We start from the raw sequence: 20,469 nt of genomic DNA, 5'->3' as shown, positions 1-20,469 counted from the left end.
TTTTTCACCCTCTTCACATGCCCATGACCTATCGCTTGACACACTTGCACACAGACGCACGTGTGAGCGTCTTATCACTTTGCATAAAATCATACACGGGTCGTCGGTTATTGCGGCACCGGTTTCATTTGTGAAGTGTCCTGCGCGTGCAACTCGAAGCACTCACCCCCTTAACCTTGTTCTATTTCAATCACGCTTGAACACTTTAAAATTTTCATTTTTCCCGTCAACAGTCGAGCTCTGGATTGGCCTTAACGGCTCACTTCGACAGTTACCTCCCGCACAATTCTCGAAAGAAATCTACCACATCTCTCATTAGTTCTAAGATCTGCTGGTGTACTCTTTATTTTTCGTAGCTTTGAATACATGCCTTTCTTTACACGCAATATTGTTTGTACTGACCATGCACATATGTAACATGCTCTACTGATTGTATGCTATATAATGTTTGATTTTGCCTATTTAGGCTACTTATGTACCCACCCCTGCAATGTCTAGCAACGAGATGGCAGTATTTGTAAATAAAATAAATAAATGTCTATTTTGTCATGAAGATGTTGTTCGTGAAACTTGTGCGCATTAATATAATTTTTAGACACTTTATCTGACCGCCTTTGCAAACGTAGGTTGTTAAATTTCAACATGTACTATTGTGTTGACCATTTGAACTATCATGCTTGTTTTGACAACCCGGATGTGTTTGTGTCGTTATCGGTAACAGATCTCGTATAAGCGGTCTCACTAATAACACACACTGCTCAGCCTGACTAAGGCCGGACCACGGTCAAAACGTTAGTGAGGACTTACGTGTTTTCGTACGTGTGCGAATTAGTTCGTGCTCTTTATATATATAGTTCAATGAAGCAGTGTTATATTTAAATTTGTAAGCACGCCTAACCGCAAACGTCTAAATTAAATTTTAATTTAAATTTTTTTTTCTTGTTTCCCAACGACGCGACACAGCGGAAGGACGGGATATGGTTCCTCAATTGTTTACCGTGGAACTTCATGTCATTTCTGACAAAGAGCACCAAGTGAATTTCAAAAGGAATGACGATTTAATCGCCTATATGGCTGTCATGTCAAATGCAGTAAGTATGTTTATTTTGTAAATGGGTTTCTGATTCTACTTCGTTATTTAAACGAAAGTGAATGAGGCTCAAGATACAACTGGAAGACCCAAAATAGTAGAGTAGCTATCTGGGTCAATTGGTACATACTGAATAATAAAAACCAGCCAAAGTCATTGTGTGTACCATGTCTCTTCTCTGTCCGTCGTCCTTTTGACTGGTTTTTACTATTTAGACCCAAGTTCGAGTTTTATAAGGGCGTCTTTGGTGCGAAAGTATATTTGCGATTGATGGATGGATGGATACTATGAGCTTCTTCTTTGAGACGAGGCGGTAGGTTGCGCCACCGAGCTGTTTTTTTTCTATATAGACTGAGCAACCCCTTTATCGTTCGCCACCTAGCGGCCGCGCCGAGAACTAGCCAGTCGAGACCAAAGCATGAAGCAATACGGGCTCTCCCACAACGTAGGCACTGAAAAGTTGTCTCGCAGTTTTCAAATCGTCGTAATACCGCGACACTCAAGCCCAACATAGAAGAAAACGGACAGCGAAATACTTTTGCTCTGCACCATTATGTGTGGCGCCGCGGTGGAAAGACAAGAAATGTGTCATTTCATTGTTTCCCGAAAGAACCACACGATGCGCATCGAAGAGCGACACGGATAAGAAACTTGTGTGTTTGGCAAAGTGACCGACACTTGCCTGGTTTGTTCGAAACACTTCATTCGGGATGATATTCTCCTGAGCCTCGGTCTTCACAACACCCTCGACGAATTGATTGAGGCACATCGCACTGCCCAAATAGAACGTCTTCACAGTTGCAAGACTGGCCGGTGGATCCTGGATCGCATTGGCCTCACTGCATCACCCTCGGGCCATGACCCGTTCTGCCTACCTCCTCCGATACGACAACGCTTCGTAGTCAAACCACTGCCGAAAAAGATGCTGCCCGGCCAACACGACGGACGTCGACAGGCGAGGGCACAGGCCCTGCACGAGACCTACGTCTCAAGCACAGATGCGGCATACGTAGATGCGGCCCGTTACACCTTGCAGTCGAAAGCGTACGCACTCAGCGTTATGGCCATCCGCACTCCCTCAGACACGACCACTGCCTTACGCATTGCCGGCTCCGTCCGAGCCCTAAACCCCGCCGAAGCCAAAGAAGCGGCTATCGCGCATGCGGCTTCGGCCAGTTACACTACGATACTTAGCGATTCGAAAACCGCCATATTTCACCTTGATCGCGGCACCGTCATCACTGGCACCCTACGCCTTCTTCAACCCCTCGCTCGTGAGCCTGACGACGAGGACCCCCCACCCATCTCGCTAGTTTGGGTCCCTACACACGCGGGCGACCCGGGAAACGAGGCCGCCCACCCGCAAGCTCGAGGATTCTTTAACCGAGCGGCGGGCAGTGCCACCGATCGCGAGGAGGGCCCCGGCGAGCCTCTCACCTCGTACCACTACATCGCGCAACACTACCGCCTCTCCCGCCGAACGAAACCGCCTCTACACCCAAAACTCACGAAACCCAGAAAATCGTGTGGCGCCGCCTCCAGACCCATTCGCTTCCTTGCCCACAAATACACAGCCCCATATACTCCGACCTCTTTAGCCCACACTATTCGCCGTGCGGCACGACCGCCACTCTCGCCCACGTAACCTGGGACTGCAGCGAGGACCCACCCCCGCCTGATCTCCTGACCACTCCCTCGCCCCATTCGCGGGATAACGTGCTCCGGAACTATAGCCTTGGCGTGCAATTCTGGGCCATTCAACGAGCCGAGGAGGTGGCGGCCAGGCACCGAATGACCACCATCCCTCAGTGAAATTTATTTTCACTTAAATAAAGTAGTTTCTCTCTCTCTCTCTCTGCGATAGACTATTGGTTTTCTTTGATTTATTTTAAATATTATGCACGCATTCCGAATTACGGAGTCTACTTTTGTTTACGGAGCACACTGTAATAAATTATATATATTGTGAGACAAGGTTTAGGCAGTCAAACTCTTCTTAATTCTCTCGAGCGAGAGTCCCACCACCAGGCTCCAGAACAGTGATGACGAGAATGTACAGATGAGAATATGAAGCGTATGAATAATGCTCACACTAAATTCCCCGCGCGCGCAAGCGGCCAGCCAGGCCGCGGCTTGGTCAGGAGGGAGGCGCCGAACGAATAGTTTTAGACACGAAACGAGAACGATCGCCGAACCACGATAACGATGGTCGGAAGAAACCTCGACGGGATTAACGCGATAGCTCACTGGGGATGTTTGTTCATTAATAATGTAGGGGCCAAGGAAGCGCGATTCAAACTTCGCTCACAAACCAGGTGTACGAATGTGCGTCCAAAGGAGCACTTCATCTCCAGGACGAAAGGAGACGTCTCGACGAGAGATGTCGTAACGTTGCTTGCGGTCTAGTTGAGAGAGAGAGAAAACATTTATTTAGACCATCGAGGTCGTTGATTTCTAGGACGAGTGGGTGGTGTCCTCATTCCAGGACTACATTGGGCATGGTTACTCGACGTACTCGCTGGACGAGAGCTTCTTGTCCCGCCAGAGTATCGCCGGTCAGCTGTACCTCCCACCACTCAAATGACGTGTTAGGCGTCTTTAAATGTTCAGGTTTGCCCCCGAACCCCCACAAGATATTGACACGTATAGATGTTTATCTTTCACCGGTGGCCGCTTTCCACCGGCTAACAAATGTTAAACGTTATCGCTCGGCGCAGGACGCGCCTGTATCGGAAGTTTCTAGAACGTTATCGATGCTTCTTTCCGTTGCCTGTTTTCACCGACGCTTATGTTATCTGATTGTATGACCGAGGCGAATTGTCTAGAACTTTCTGGAAGACCCGCGGGCATCAGGGATTAATCTGGAACCTTCGATGACTCCGGTATAAAAGCCGACGCGTTTCGCCGCTGATCAGATTTTCGACGATCGCCGACTGTGTTCGCCGTTATCGTTGTGCTTTGAGTGTACCTTGCTTTTGTGGGCACAGGTTCGCCCAATAAACAACCAGTTTCGTTCTACACAGTTTTACGACTGTTTTCTTCAGCGTCACTACTACGCGACATCTGGTGGAGGTGCTTTTGTGTCCATGCAGCGGACACCCCCGCAAAGCCGCGACCCAGGCCCGAAACCGGAGGACAAGACCAACATCGCCAAGGACCAGCGAGCTAGCCGTAGGCAGCAAGGTCTTTTGCCAGAATACGGACTTCTTCCCGAGAAGACCACAGCGATCAAGGCCAAGTCAACGACCTCAATGGCAGCCCCAGCGTCCCCCATCCTGCTGCAGCAACCTCGGGAGCCACCGACCTTCCGTGGATCATCAGCTGAAGACCCTGAAACATGGCTGGAGACGTACGAGAGGACCGCGACATTCAACAAATGGAGCGACGATGACAAGCTGCGCCATGTCTATTTTTCGTTGGATGACGCTGCTGGGACATGGTTTGAGAACAGGGAGACCACCCTGGTGACTTGGGACCTATTTCGCGAGAACTTCGTGAGGACCTTCACGAGTGTCGTACGAAAAGAAAGGGCTGAAGTTCTCCTGGAAACCAGAGTTCAATTGCCGAACGAGAGCATCGCGATCTTCACGGAGGAGATGACTCGCCTCTTCCGCCACGCCGACCCCGACATGTCTGAAGAAAAGAAAGTTAGGTTCTTGATGCGGGGCGTCAAAGAGCATCTATTCACTGGATTGATGCGCAACCCGCCCAAGACTGTGGCAGAATTTGTTTCGGAGGCGACAACCATCGAGAAGACGCTTGAAATGCGAGCCAGACAATACAACCGCCGTGCGCTGACAAACTACGCCGAAGCTCAAGCTCTAGGCGCCGACGACCTGCACGAGACGATCAGAGCTGTTGTACGGGAAGAACTACAGAAATTATTCCCAAGGTCGCAGCCTCAGGTGACTTCAATCGCCGACATAGTTAAAGAAGAGGTTCAGCGATCTCTGGAAGTGCCAGAAGCTCCGGCATCGCCTCAACTACAGCCGCAAGCGATGACCTACGCCGCCGTCGCCCGTCGTCACGGCCCCCCTCCGCGCTCGCGCCAGGGCCCCGTAACGCCGCAGTTCCGTCGTCCACCGCCGCCGCCGCCAGCACGCCCGCCCGTCGCCCAGCGCAGCTACCAGCGGAAGACGGACATTTGGCGCGCCCCCGACCACCGCCCGCTCTGCTATCACTGCGGGGAAGTCGGCCATGTCTACCGCCGATGCCCATACCGCGAGATGGGCCTACGAGGGTTCGCCGTCAACGCGCCACGTCCACAGCTTGGCGAGCGACCACGCGACATCGCTGACTACCTCGCCGGAGCCCAGTTCCAACCACGACGACCCTCACGCTCGCCGTCACCAGGACGTTACCTGTCGCCGCAGCGCCGACCATACACTGGCCCAGCGCGGGGCCGGTCCGTGAGCCCCTATCCGGGAAACTAAAGGCAGCAACCGATGGAGGTGCGGTTGCTGTACGACGCAATACCGAAGATCCTCCGCCGTCACCGACGACGACAACTCACGCATCATCACAACGAGGTACCAGCACAGCGCCTAGCAAGAGCCTTGACGACAACACTTGGCCGCTTCGCATACGAGGAGCTCTTGTTTTTGGGCCATGTCATCAACAAGTCTGGAGTGTGCCCTGACCCACAGAAAACGGCGACCATCACTGACTTTCCTCCGCCCGCCGACAAGAAGGCAGTGCTTAGATTTCTTGGCCTGTGCGCCTATTACAGGCGCTTCGTCAAGGACTTTTCACGGATCGCCGAGCCACTGACATACCTCACGAAGGCCGACGTCGAGTTCAAGTGGGAGACGCCGCAAATCGAAGCATTTGAAGAACTGAAGCGACGCCTGCAATCGCCGCCCATTCTTGCGCATTTCGACGAAAACGCCGGTACCGAAGTCCACACCGACGCAAGCAGCGTAGGACTCGGCGCCGTGCTTGTGCAGAGGACTGACGGAATAGAAAGAGTTGTAAGTTACGCTAGCCGGTCGCTATCGAAGGCGGAATCAAATTATTCCACAACAGAAAAGGAGTGCCTCGCCATCATCTGGGCTACATCAAAGTTTCGCCCCTACCTCTATGGCAGGCCCTTCAAAGTTGTAAGCGACCACCACGCCTTGTGTTGGCTAGCTAACTTGAAGGATCCTTCAGGTCGCCTCGCACGATGGAGTCTGAGACTTCAAGCATTCGACATCACCGTCGTCTACAAGTCCGGCCGAAAGCATTCTGACGCCGACTGCTTGTCTCGCGCCCCCGTCGAACCGCCGCCACAGGACGACCAGGATGACGACACTTTCTTGGGACCCATCAGTGCCGACGAATTCGCTGAACAACAGCGAGCCGACCCGGAACTAAGGAGCCTTGTAGACTACCTAGAAGGCAAGACCGTCACTGTGCCGAAGGTGTTCAGGCGAGGATTGGCATCGTTTTTCTTGCAAAACGATATTCTCTTAAAGAAGAACTTTTCGCCTCTCCGAGCCAACTACCTCCTCGTGGTGCCCTCAGCGTTGCGTCCAGAGGTTCTGCAAGCTCTCCATGACGACCCAACGGCTGGACATCTCGGTTTTTCCCGCACGCTCACGAGGATACAAGAAAAATACTACTGGCCTCGCCTCTCTGCCGACGTCGCCCATTACGTAAGGACATGTCGAGACTGTCAGCGACGCAAAACACCGCCGACAAGGCCAGCCGGACTTCTATAGCCGATCGAACCACCTCGCCGACCATTCCAGCAGATCGGGATGGACTTGCTTGGGCCTTTTCCGACGTCGACGTCCGGGAATAAATGGATCGTCGTAGCTACGGACTACCTCACCCGCTACGCCGAAACAAAAGCCTTGCCCAAAGGCAGTGCCGCCGAGGTAGCCCGATTCTTCGTTGAGAACATTCTCTTGCGTCACGGTGCTCCAGAAGTCCTCATCACCGACAGAGGCACGGCCTTTACGGCAGAACTAACTCAGGCCATCCTGCGATACAGCCAGACAAGCCATCGCCGGACCACCGCCTACCACCCGCAGACGAATGGCCTCACCGAGCGCCTAAATAAGACCATCGCCGACATACTGGCAATGTACGTCGACGTCGAACACAAGACGTGGGATGCCATCCTTCCGTACGTGACCTTCGCATACAACACGGCCGTGCAAGAAACGACGCACATGGCGCCGTTCAACCTGGTCTACGGAAGGAACCCGGCAACGACGCTTGACGCCATGCTACCGGACATCACCGATGAGGAAAATCTAGACGTTGCCACCTATTTGCAGCGTGCCGAAGAAGGTCGACAGCTCGCCCGCCTGCGCATCAAGAACCAGCAGAGGACCGACAGCCGACACTACAATCTTCGACGACGCTACGTCGAGTACCAGCCCGGAGACCGTGTTTGGGTCTGGACTCCGATACGCCGACGAGGACTTAGCGAAAAACTCTTACGTCGCTATTTCGGACCATATAAGATCATCCGACGTATTGGCGCACTGGACTATGAGGTCGTGCCAGACGGCATTTCGCAATCACAGCGGCGCCGCGCACGACCCGAAGTCGTCCATGTGGTGCGTCTTAAGCCTTTCTACGCCCGCTGACGATTTTAGGTACTTTGTTACTTTATTTTTTTTTCTTCTTTATTACGTGTGGTTTTGTTTTCGCTTTCACATTTGTTTGTAGCATCGGGACGATGCTTTTTAAGGGGAGGGTATTGACACGTATAGATGTTTATCTTTCACCGGTGGCCGCTTTCCACCGGCTAACAAATGTTAAACGTTATCGCTCGGCGCAGGACGCGCCTGTATCGGAAGTTTCTAGAACGTTATCGATGCTTCTTTCCGTTGCCTGTTTTCACCGACGCTTATGTTATCTGATTGTATGACCGAGGCGAATTGTCTAGAACTTTCTGGAAGACCCGCGGGCATCAGGGATTAATCTGGAACCTTCGATGACTCAGGTATAAAAGCCGACGCGTTTCGCCGCTGATCAGATTTTCGACGATCGCCGACTGTGTTCGCCGTTATCGTTGTGCTTTGAGTGTACCTTGCTTTTGTGGGCACAGGTTCGCCCAATAAACAACCAGTTTCGTTGTACACAGTTTTACGACTGTTTTCTTCAGCGTCACTACTACGCGACAATATGAAAGAGTGTAGGGCATGTGTCGCCGCACCAGGGGCAGATACCGCGATATATACCATGGGTATATCTGTGGGTGATACCGTGGGTATATTTTGCTGTATCTGTGTAGGTTTGGGAATGTATTTGTTTGGATAAGTCTGAGGGCTATTGCGTCTTCAGTGCTGAGCTTTTTGTGAGGGGGAGGACAAATCCTGCGGTTGAGTCGCTGGATCTCGAGTCGGTCGCAGTAATTTGATGGCAGGGGCACGAGGGTAAAGGGTGGGGATTAATGAGACGATTGGTTTTGCACCGCTCGGTTGATTAGCGCTCGAGCTAAGGCGTTCGCCCTTTCGTTCCCCCTCCAGTCCCGCGTGGCCCGGCGTACATGTGATTTGGTGGGATTCTTGCAGCCTCGGGCCTAGAATATAAGCCGCCAGCACCGGTGTTCGTCCGTTGGTAAAGTTACGGCAGGCCTGTTGTGAGTCGGTAACGACATGAACTTCCCTGCCCACCCTGTCATGTTGCTTTATTACTAGCGCCGCGGCTATGCTCTCAGCCGCAGCTGGGGTCTCTGCCCTGACGGAGGCCGTGAGGGTAAAGGAGTTGTCTCTCCCGTTCACGGCGGCTACCGCGAAGAGGTCGACTGACTGCTGTGTTGAAGCTAGCACGGTCACGACAGTCGTCAAGTCGCGAGACGAACTGTTCTGGTATACGGGCCGAGGTGTTAGTTGGGGCAGTTAAGAAAGCGGCGTCGATGATGGATGTCGGCGAACGGCCGTAAACGAGGTAATAAAGGTGAGTACCCTGTAGTTTGTTGGATAGCAGTGTTGTGAGCAAACGTCACAAACGGTAAATGTTTGTCCCAGTTGTCGTGGCTTGGCCCGATATACATTGATATCATATCTGTTAGCGTGCGATGAAATCGCTCTGTTAAGCTATTAGTTTGAGGGCGGCATGCGGATGTCGTCTTATGAACTGTGCCACAAGCTCTGAGTACTTCTTCAATCATTTGTGATATGAAAGTCTTGCCGCGATCACTCAACAGTACACGAGGTGCACGATAACGCAGCACAATGGCACCCAGAAAGAAGTCGGCAACGTCTGACGCTGAACTAGAGTGTAGAGGTGCGGTCTCTGCGTACCGTGTGAGGTGGTCGACAGCTGTCACAGATCCATCGATGACCTGCTGGCGTTATGGGCAGAGGTCCGATCAGGTCGATTCCAACAATGGCAAAAGGTTCTCGGGACATGGGATAGGCTGTAAAAGGCCAGCAGGAGGCAAAGTCGGTCGTTTCCGCCGTTGACACTGGACGCAAGAAGCGACGTACTTGGCCACAAAGGTAGACATGCCCGGCCAAATGAAACGGCTCCTAACGCGGTGGTATGTTTTGAGAAAACCAAGTAGCACCAAATGGGACGTCGCGAAAGGCTTCAAGGATTTGTGGGCGCATCGAACGTGGAAGAGCAGGAACCCAGCGCTGGCCGTCGGTGCTGTAAATGTAGCGGTGCATCACATCGTTGTCGAGCTTAAATAGTCGCAGTTGTCGACGTAATCGGGCATTCGGTGCAGAAATAGTACCGCACAGGCGTTGGGTGATACGGCTGCAGTAGGGATCGGAACGTTGACACGAAGTGAACTGAGTTCCGCGATTAGAAGACGACGTGTCATTAACCGCTAGAGGTAATAACGTAAGTGGAGAATTACTCTCATGATCAAGTGTCGAGCAATAGAGAGACGTGCTCGAAGATAATAGTGGCAGAGGGGAACCAGACAGAGCGTCGGCATCTTGATGCTTTTTCCCAGACTTGTAGACACTATCAAAATTGTACTCTTGTAATCGTACCACACAGTGACCAAGGCGTCCAGACAAATTTTTCATTAACGACAACCAGCATAAGGCATGGTGGTCGGTTATGACTGTGAAGTGGCGTCCATAAAGATATGGTCGAAACTGTTCTATGGCGCAAACAACTGCGGGGCATTCCTGCTCTGTTATCGAGTAGTTCTTTTCGGCAGCCGTTAATGCGTGACTGGCATATGCAACAACTCTCTCGTGTAGTGGTATCACGCTGTAGAAGGACAGCACCAATCCCATGGCCACTAGCGTCGGTGTGCAAACAAGTTGGTGCGTTCTCATCGAAGTGACAGAGGACAGGATCGGTTTTTAAGGCTTGCTTGAGGGCTTGGAAAGAAAGTTGGCCGTCGTCTGTCTAAGTGAGAGCAGTGCCCGACGTCAGCAACTTGTGCAGCGGCGACACCATGGCAGCAAAATGACTGATGAAGCGGCGGAATTAGGATGCCAGGCCCAAGAAGCTTTTTCATAGTTTTTGATTTTCGGGGCGAGGGAAGCGAAGCACGGCAGCAACCTTGTCGGGAGCTGGTCGAACGCCATATTTACTGACAAGGTGCCCCAACACTTTGATGTTCTTTCGGGCAAAATAGCATTTTTTTGTGTTGAGTTGGAGTCCAGCGTTGGAAATGCATGTGAAAACTTCGTCCAAACGCTCAAGGAATTGTCGATTGTTGGCATCGGATATGCGTCTTTGCACGTGATCTTATTAGGTTCTCGATAATCGACACAAAATCGTACAAAGCCATCTTTCTTGCGGACCAACACAGCAGGAGACGACCAAGAACTGGACGATGGCCGAATGATGTCTCTTTTAAGCATGTCGTCAATGTTGCCCGCAATATTTTTCCGTTCTGCGGAAGACACGCGATACGGGCGGCGGCGTACAGTAGAACTGCCTTCAGTTTCGATACGATGCACAGCGACGGAAGTGCGCCCCAGAAGCTTGGAGTAAACTTCAAATAAAGTGCTGTGTTTTTGCAGTAGGGCCAAAACGTCTTCTTTCTGTGCAACAGTCAGATCGGGATTTATCGCGTCCTTTAAAGCAGCGGCAGAGCATGATCATCAGTTATGGTAGACAAAGGTGGTGATTCGGTGTGAAGGGGTACCAGCGAAAGAGGTTCGGTGTGAGTAAAGCAAGTCACAGTGGTGCCCTGGGAGAGCACAACTGGCGAACAAGTCGTGTTATTTACCGCGACGTACACTCTACCGTGCTGAAAACGCACCAGGCTAGGAGTAATGCTAAGCCCACCAGAAATGCAGCGACTGCTCGGTGCAAGGAACACATCACCATTAATAATAGTTTCGGAAGTCAGCGTTAAAATATGCTCATTGCCCGCGGGAATGAAACAGTCGGTAGACGTGACGAAACGTAGGCCGTGAGCATCGACAGCTCACGAAGATTCAGCGTCCGTCATATGAATAGTGCGCTGACGACAAGAGACGAAAGCTGAAGCGGAGGACAGGAAGTCCCATCCTAAGATCATCACGTAGGTACACGAAGATAGCACTACAAACTGAATGTGGTGATGGCTGCTATCAATGAAAACACGCTCAGTGCAAACACCAGAGGGCTGAACAAGAATTGCATTAGCACAACGAAGGGGATGGCCATTATATGGTGTCTTCACTTTTCGCAATCAAGAACACACCTCAGTACTAATAACGGAAAGCGATTCACCCGCGTCAAACAATAATTCAGTCCGTATAACCTCCACAAACTCCAAAAGTACATTTGACGGGCGCGCCGGAAGAGATTCACGTAGACCACTGGATGCAGCTTTCCCTCCTGAAGCTGCACAATTTAGTTTTCCAGGCGGTGATAGGAGGACGAAGTAGCCGGTCGAAGAGGGGAAGAGGAGAGCCACATCGTTGATAGGAGAGCGACGGCGCGGGAAACGCAGTGAACCGGCAGCGTTGAATTCCTGCGGCGATGCGGAACATCACGAATAATAATCGTAGTAAGAACAGCGCCGTTGTGGTATAGGGCTAGAAAACTCAACCCTCTCAAAGCCGTCATAGCCACACCTTTCATCCTGCTGACGGCGTCGGCAAAACCTTGAAATGTGGCCATGGATGCCGCAATAGTAGCAAACAGGTCGAGGTGGGCTCCATGCGTTGTTAGACGGAAGAGCTGGTGATCTTGTAGTGATAGGATTCAGAGACCCGTGCGGTACTGATGCCTGTTGTGATGGCTGCTGGGAGGGTGGCACTATAGAGGCAACCTGGGCGTACGTGGGCGTAGGGATGGGTTGCGGTCTCGGGACTTGCGGACAGGTCACGGCAGCTATCTCTTCCCTCACGATATGGCGGAGGCCGCCGCCAGAAGGGGTCATATGGACCTCAGGAGGGGTAGACGATGCGCGGGCGTGCAGTTCCTCACGGATAATGGAGCGAATCAGGGAACGTAGCTCGCTGTCGTTTGACGCCTTGAAATCAGATGTGTCAGGGTGTAAGCGAAGCATATTAGGCTCATCGAGGCGCTGACACATACTGATAATATCTGCGACGGTAGTGGGGTTCAGCACTAGAAAAGCATTGAATGCCAGAGTCCCAATACCTTTGAGCAGGTGGCGTACACGGTCACTCTCTGGCATCTAGGGGTTCACGCGGTGGCAGAGGGCGACGACGTCCTCTATGTACGAAGTGTTCGACTCGCCCGAGAGCTAAACGCGCTCAGCAAGCTTCTTCTTGGCGATATCTGAGCGGACAGAAGAGTTCGAGAAATCTGGCGTAGGCGGTGTTTAAACGTGCTCCAGTTGACGAAATCGAGCTAATGGTGATAAAACCAAGTTCTTGCGACGCCGGTGAGGTAGAAGGCGACGTGCCTAAATTTTGCAGATTCATTCCAGTGGTTCAAGTCGCTCGCGCGCTCATATAGCTCCAACCAGTCTTCAACTTCTTCATGGGAAAATCCAGCAAACACCGGTGGATCCTTCTGAGGGGTGGTGCCGTTCAAACAGGGGTTCCCGCCGGAGCAGGCAAGGTGGATGTCGCAGTAGTGGCTTGCAGGTCTTGAGACATGGTCGAGTGCAGCGACCCGAGCGGAGCTCCAGGGATGCAGCTTAGGTGAAGCTGGAGAGAGACCGACATTGAGAGGACGAAGGAACCCGACAGCACACTCCACCACTTATGGGACAAGGTTTAGGCAGTCAAACTCTTCTTCTCTCGAGCGAGAGCCCCACCACCAGGCCCCAAAACGGTGATGATGAGAATGTACAGATGAGAATATGAAGCGTATGAATAACGCTCACAATATATACTCATGCACACTTAAGCCTAATTTAATTACAGCGAAGCTGTTTAGGGCTCACTCTTCGATGGTCGCATCCGGAAATACAAAAAAAATTACTCCATCTCCCGCTAAAGGGAACCATGTGTGGATGCGAAGCAGTTGGGAGATGGTTAGCTTGAGCGGGAGATGGTTTCGCGGCAGCGGCCCGAGCGCTCATCGCGGCGCTGCACAGAGAGAGAATGAGCCGCGCGCACCGTCATTTTCATACCGCGGAACTACCGTGGCGCCCCTAGCGGAGTATGCAGCTGTCGCACAACCTGTAGAGCGCGCCGATCCGGATTCCTAGGGGAGAGAAAGGGGAGCGTAGGAGAGGAGAGAGAGGGGGAGGGGAGGGGACGCGCATGCGCTTTCGGGGTGTAGCACGTGGGCGCCGCTCCGTAGAGTATTCCTAGAGGAGAGAAAGGGGGGAGCGTAGGAGAGGAGAGAGAGGGAGGGGACGCGCTTGTGCTGTGGCGGTGAGGGACGCGGGCGCTGCTCCGTACAGGTTTCCTAGAGGAGAGAAAGGGTGGGAGCGTAGGAGAGGAGAGAGAGGGGGAGGCGATGCGCATGCACTGTGGGGGTGTGGGACGCGGAAGCGACGGACAGAGCCGCCGGCGAGAAATGCCTCGCATTAAAAGAAAACTCTCATTGGTCGTATGCTGTATGTGCAAGTGAAAGCGCGTGAGGGCGAGGGATGCGCGCTTTCACGGGGAGCGAACGCACGCGGACGGCAAACGCGACTTCCAAGTGGAAGGGGAGCGGCGGGCGAGGAGGGCATCGAGGCACCCTAGACTGTGCGTGTGCATGCCTGCTCTCCCTCTGCGGGGCATGCGCGCAGCCCTGGCGGCCTCGGCCGCCTGTGCTACGGACTCTCTCTGGGCTCTTTCCCACCTCTCCCCTAACAGTGTCGACAACGGCGTTTAGCCGTTCCGTCACGTAGCGAGCGTTTAGACAGCGGTTGTGTGCGGTCACACAAACAACGCGCACAACGGTTGTCGACGGCGGCGGCGTTTTGCACGCGTTCGCACCAAACGCGCGCGGCGTTGGTGACGTGTTTATGAAGAACGTGCCAACCTTTGCCGTACACCCTATGGTGGTGTACCGTAGCGACCATAAGGCCATGGTCCCTGTGGTCACTAAATAAATGAAAACCACCGGATCATATATATTTCTCATTATTTAATAGTTCAAATAACCAATTCCACCATCACATCTTTATAGTCATAATTGAAAATACACAATTCCCACCATAGTACAGCTTCTCTACTCTTCCATCACCACCTCTGTGGAATGGCTGACAGTTTTTTGTAAGGTTTTCCATCCGAGCCTTAGTGCTGCTGATGCATTAAGCAGGAGGGTTATTCTCGCTTATGTACTTTTGTCCGGAGGCACGGTATCAGTGAACGATAACTACTTTGGAAGGCATGAAATTGATCATAGCATGGTATGCCGCGAGGTGATATATCGTTTTGCTAGCGTGCTTTGGTTTTGTGGTGCAAGCAAAAGGCCCTGTTTTCTATGGACAATATAACGTAAAGCTATTCCGAAGTGTTCTTGCTCTATTTCTGCTGTTCTCCCTCCACGACTGGTAAAATCTTCTCAGGCGACGCTCAATTCGCTTGTCAGTCGCGCGAAATCATGAAAACTTCTTTAGCTGAGCCTGACATGACTGTATACATGCTAAATATGCATAATTAGGCCGAACACCGCAGGAAAGGTAATTTTAAATTCTACTCCTTGTTCACCAATAGCCTTTTGGTATTCGTTGAAAATATTCGGGATGCGTTCACATCGCATGTCTGTCAAGCGAGACCACAAAACCGCGAAAGGTAACCACGTCAAAGTGGTGTGTTCGCGCTAAAGATGGTTTAATATGGCGAACAATTTTTTCGGTATAGCCAGAGAATTCTCCGTTCTGGATGGAATAGTAGATAACTTCACGGCGATCACTCTGGCACTGGCTACTCGGAGCTGCTGGGGAAAATGAATTTCTTTGCGTATAATAATTTTCTGTTGTGTGAGAATATAGCGTTGGGGAGAACTTTCAGCATGTAATGTATATACATGCCGATGTCGTATACAACATCGTTCTGCGAACACGAATTCGCCGAATACCCGTATCTTAAGCTATCCGTTGAACGCCACCATGGCTTCTGACCAGCGACCGCAAGTTAAGCCAAGGGAAGCGGACCAATCGCAGATGCCAAAATGACTCACTGCACCCTGTTGTCAACTTTGACGGCACTAGCTCGGCTCTACCGAAATCCTCTCCATTCTTGCGCGCTCGTTGCCTCCTTTCAGCCAATTAGATAAGAAAGACATGTCTAGGTAGGCATTGCTATTCGCCTTAAAAGCAAACAATTGCGACCTCCTCTAAAGGAGGACAGCATTTGATGGGGCTGTACAAAACAACGCTGCGGGTCCGCACCGGATGCTTGCGTCAGCAGTTACGCAAATGGGACGTCAGGAGACTGTAATGAAACTAGAATGGGAATATATTTATATTTTACAGGCATAATTGAACGCGATGACTTGTTAATTTATTCGCTAGCTAGAAATTTAAGAAAAGTGCATGCAGTGCTCGTTCCAGCTTTTGATCATTCGAAACGCGCACAGTGCCGCTCTTTCGCTTTCCGACACTGCGTACGTACGCTTTAATTCGTTTCCAAGTCAACATCCACACTAACAGGAATGACTTGGCTCAAAATAATCCGTGGCTAAATTTCCGAAGCATGTTGGAAGAAACGCCACTTGATACTATTTGTTATTATTGAGTTCTAACGATCCCATGGTTTTACTGGGGTTTGAGACTCTCAAAGGGCCGCGCGTGTCTTGCTGTGTTTCCAAGCCCGCGGGTCCAGCTTTGAACTCTGCGTACTGCAAAGACGAGGAAGCGCTTGTTATCGAACTCAAACGACCTGATCACAAGGACGAACGAACTAAAAAGAAAGGTGCACACCAACTTACAGACGGACCTCTCATTTGCTTTTATCGCAAATGGCAGTGACAAAGTAACTTCTGTTTTCAGCCTCGTTCTATCAGCGCACAATAGGTGTATTTAGCTCCTGAAAGGACGACAGATACTACTACATATATATTGTGCGATTATACGTGATGTACCGCAGTACGAGTTCCAGCGGGGAGTCGCCAATGAAGGTGGGCAACTGTCAAGTATGTTACCAGTATGGTAGAGCTACTGCGCACACATGCGGAATAGTAAGCATAGTAGAGGCAAAGTAAGGCATAGTAAGCATAGTAGGCATAGCACAGGCATAGTAAGCAGAAACACTTCCCTTCGTTAATCTCAGGCTCACTTGAAAATCTGTCTTTCTTTAAAATAATATGATGTGGCACGTCGAGCAAGCTGGATGTTTGCTCATACCGCGCCACTATTTTCATGGTTTCGACTTTGAAATACTTGAGACCGATCAAAATAACGTGATCGGCATCATAAACCAGAAACTTCAGTGCAGCCTGCGAAAGATTCGCCTTGACCCTGGATATTGCTGCCATATTTGTTTATTTTGGCAGTGTTTCCGGCACAAGTAACAAAATCTGGAGTTGCAAATAGAGCCGCGCAATGTCGGTCAGATATATTTAGGTGCCGTCCGCGGCGTTTAAAATCAACCATTTCAAGGGTATAACCTTAACCCAGATTTAGCGCTTGTTTGTATATTGGGGAATTTAAAAAATGCCTCTAATTTCCTGAAGTTATGTTTTATGACAATAGGAAACTATGCTTTCTTTCAGGTAAACTTAAGATACGTGGACATGCAAAATCCAAGAATAAAATTCAAGCTCATGGGAATAACCAGAAATAAGGTAAGTACCCTGAAAAAAACTTACTACGTGTGGAAATAAAACGCCAAGGGGATTTAATATGTGTTGGTTCAATATAAGGAATCGTGCAATATCAGAACTCTTTGCTTGGACATTGTACAGGCCGCCAAGAATCACATTTGTCAAAAAGAAATTGGTCGACGGGCAAACTATGCTGATGACCTGAATATTGCGCAGACTGCGCTGACCCAAAGCAGATCACGCAACCGGACTGGCGTTTGGGTCGGCCCATTCTTAGGAGTGAGTTAGAAGGGTGAGGGTTTGGGCTAGTTGGTTTTCCATGAGGCTCTGTGGTGTAGCGCGAAGCAAGACGAGGGACACAGAAAAACGAGGACAAGCGGAGTGACACTGAGTACCGCGAGTGCAGATGGAGCTCTTACTATTGTGGTTGAAGTGTCCACTTCAGTCCTAGCAGTAACGGTACCTAAAGAAAGAAATGGATGCCTCATTGGGGAGCCTAAGGATTCATAGATCCAAGCAGAAAAGATATTTCAGCAGAACCCATGTCATGAGGACTGTCAGCGTTAATACGATTAGCATTCAAGGAATGTAGGGACACGTATTGGTTAATGAACCTTTATGTACACTCTATAGCGGTCATTGTGAGGTTTCAATTGTTTTGTGTTTGTTACCAATCGCACATAGGTGGGGTCCGTTCATCTAGTTCGGAAGCTGATAAGGCCCTCTTGGGGATAATGGTCTGTTATAACCTAGTTCCTTACACAGGCCGTGCTATTATCAGTAGGCAAGCTGGAAAGGATATGATATACTAAAGTGATAGAACCGCCTTGTTCACAACGAGTTGGAGTATGGAATAGTAAAGAAAATCCAGAGCTAAGAAAAGTGCTGATGCACTCAGAGCATGACTGACTGTTAGGGTCAATTATGTTGATGTTAAGGTGACTGCAAATTATATTATCCTTGTTCTCGTCAATTAACGTGTTCAGTAACTCCTCGATTTTTTTGCACAATTCAATATAAGAAGACGAAGGTGAACGATAGATGGAAGCAATTATAATATTACGACTGGCCGGCAAAAAGTTACTACTTGACTAAAAGTTACATTGATCTTCTTCTAACCAAAGCAATTCGCAGAGAAAGGCGCACAAAGTGAGGTCATGACGGCGTTTATGTGACAGTTTTGAATTTACTAATATGTCCGAACCGCCACTCGATGTCCTTCGCGATGACAGTATTGAGAAGTACAACTGGGAAGACCGTACAGACTACCGTCATGGGATGACAACCAGGTCTGAGACAGGCAAATGACAGAGAAAGCGTGGTCGAGAATGGAAAGAAACGTGACAAGATAATCGTGGTGCCTACGAATACTGCGGATGTTAAGATGTACTAAAGATAACGTGGGCTGTTTTTTTTCAGCAGAGCCATTAGTTTGATCAAGCGGAAAAACACTCAACCGTGATGAATTGTAGAGATCAGACCGTGCTAAGTAAACGACATGTGGTTACGTGAAGATAGATCAGTCACATAGGAGATGCGGTGTACAAGGCTATCTTCCGACTTTTTGGCCTTGATAGCGCCGTTGTCGGTCGGCAGAAATTTCCAACCTGTAGATTTCTTAAGTTCTAGCACCTGTATAAAAAGCCGCTTATTTTCCGGTGTTAGATGATCGTTGATAAAAATAGATGTCGGTGGCTTATGCGAGAGTCCAATAGCGGTTGTAGTGAGTCGGGCCTTTCGCGCTTCGGATGCAAAGTCAGCCTTTTTTGTCCTAGAGCAGAATTGTGCTATGATCTTGGTTCCCTGTTTAGCAGGTACGCGGTCAACATTATCTATATCAGCAGCAACAACAGGATCGCCGCTCCTTTCGCCCAAGGCCTGTACACTTGACAGGCAGTTTTCCCGGCCTGTTTTTGGGATGCCCTTAATTTCCACACTGTTTTGCCGCAAGTACTGCTCCAGGTCACCAACTCGTTGCGTAAGGTTCGTGTTACTATGCTCGAGGGACTTCTCATCTCTCATGGATTTGTTTTTTTTTTTTTGCACAAGACTGTCATTCCTTGATTTCACAGATTCGTACAAGTGGTTAAAAGCCATGAGGCTTTGGCGCATCTCTGCGCCTTCGTGCGTCGACACCGCGGTTAAGCACACAGAGTAATAAACACAAGCAGTAAAACACAGAGCAATAAGTAGCAGTGGTGGCGGCACAGAAGGTATTTGTGAAGGGCTAGGAAAAAATTACTAAAGCACTAACCTGCGCAAAAATGCAGACAAAGGCTAGGACCGGAATTTAGGCCGTACTTTAGGACTGTAATTTAGGCCGTACTTTAGGACCGTACTTGAGGCATTCTCTAAACCTGTCATACCCATGAGCGAACCGAAGAAAGCCGCGAAGAAATTTCGGAGGGTCTAGTGTATGGACAATTTTCGTGTGCGCCTTTGGTAAGAAACTCGTCTGTCTTTTCATACAGAACGACAGTTTTTCGAAAGTTGGCCGAGGCACAGTTGAGTCGGACCCGACTTTGCAAGGCTTGGCAAAGTATTTCCAAAGGGGACAGTTGCCAGGGAATCCTGACCTGGTATATTTTGTTACTGGGTGAGCAAACCGCTAATACTTTTTTGCCTGTCTTAGCGAAAGCGAACACTGATGTTAAGGGCTTCCGATATACATTTTTATTGTTTATACACTTATAGCGGGGTATTGTAATGTAAAACTTTCTGATAAAACTTAAAATTTACCTACAGCCTTGACATGATCGAATTTGAAAATGGAGAAATGAAGAGAGGCATAAGAGGTAAGTCGAAGTGCATTGAATGTATAGCACGTCACCGCAAGCTTTGTTTTCCTGCATGGCAATTTCTCAATTAGGGCAGGGAGCTGAGGGCTTACCAAGGATGGCAATACATTAATGAGGTTGGCGTCAACAAGCAGCTGCGCTTTTACCCTTTTATTAGTGCTAGTGTTTCCTGTGTCGCGTAGCAAATAAATTGTGTATATTCTAGTCACCAGAAAAACGAAGAATTGGAAATGCTCCCTTGCCTCGAAGCCGAATGAGTTAGCCTTTTTTTATTTTTGACCGGCCAGTTTGCACACCATGAAGAGATGGCGCTTGCCTCGCGACTAACCATTTGTTGCCTCAATACCCGCCATGTCGCCTCAATATCCGCCGTGTCGCCTACTCGGTATTTCGATTCCCGGTCGCGAGCCGTGCTTGCCGATAGAGATGAAACGCGTCTGTACTTACGTTTGCATGCGCCTTAAGGTACACCACATGGTTGAATTGAATCTGGAGCCCCAGCTCTACTGCGTTCCTCATACCTTTTTGACCTACTAATTGCGCTGTATGTATACA

General features: G+C 50.0%; 1 protein-coding gene across 1 annotated transcript; it reads left to right on the top strand.

Annotated features, from left to right (window-relative positions):
• Window positions 1-969: 969 nt before the first annotated feature.
• LOC119444333 (uncharacterized) lies at window positions 970-20,215 on the top strand. The gene is made up of 5 exons (XM_037708745.1): window positions 970-1,091; window positions 17,066-17,137; window positions 19,588-19,712; window positions 19,862-19,911; window positions 20,202-20,215. The coding sequence occupies exons 1-5, from the start codon at window positions 978-980 to the stop codon at window positions 20,213-20,215; spliced, it is 375 nt and encodes a 124-aa protein (XP_037564673.1). The 5' UTR covers window positions 970-977.
• The last annotated feature ends 254 nt before the right edge of the window (window positions 20,216-20,469 follow it).

Source organism: Dermacentor silvarum, chromosome 3, assembly GCF_013339745.2.
Source record: "Dermacentor silvarum isolate Dsil-2018 chromosome 3, BIME_Dsil_1.4, whole genome shotgun sequence".
NCBI classification, from domain to species: Eukaryota; Metazoa; Arthropoda; class Arachnida; order Ixodida; family Ixodidae; genus Dermacentor; species Dermacentor silvarum.
Note: the sequence above shows the minus strand (reverse complement) of the source record. Positions and strands in the feature narration are given on the sequence as shown.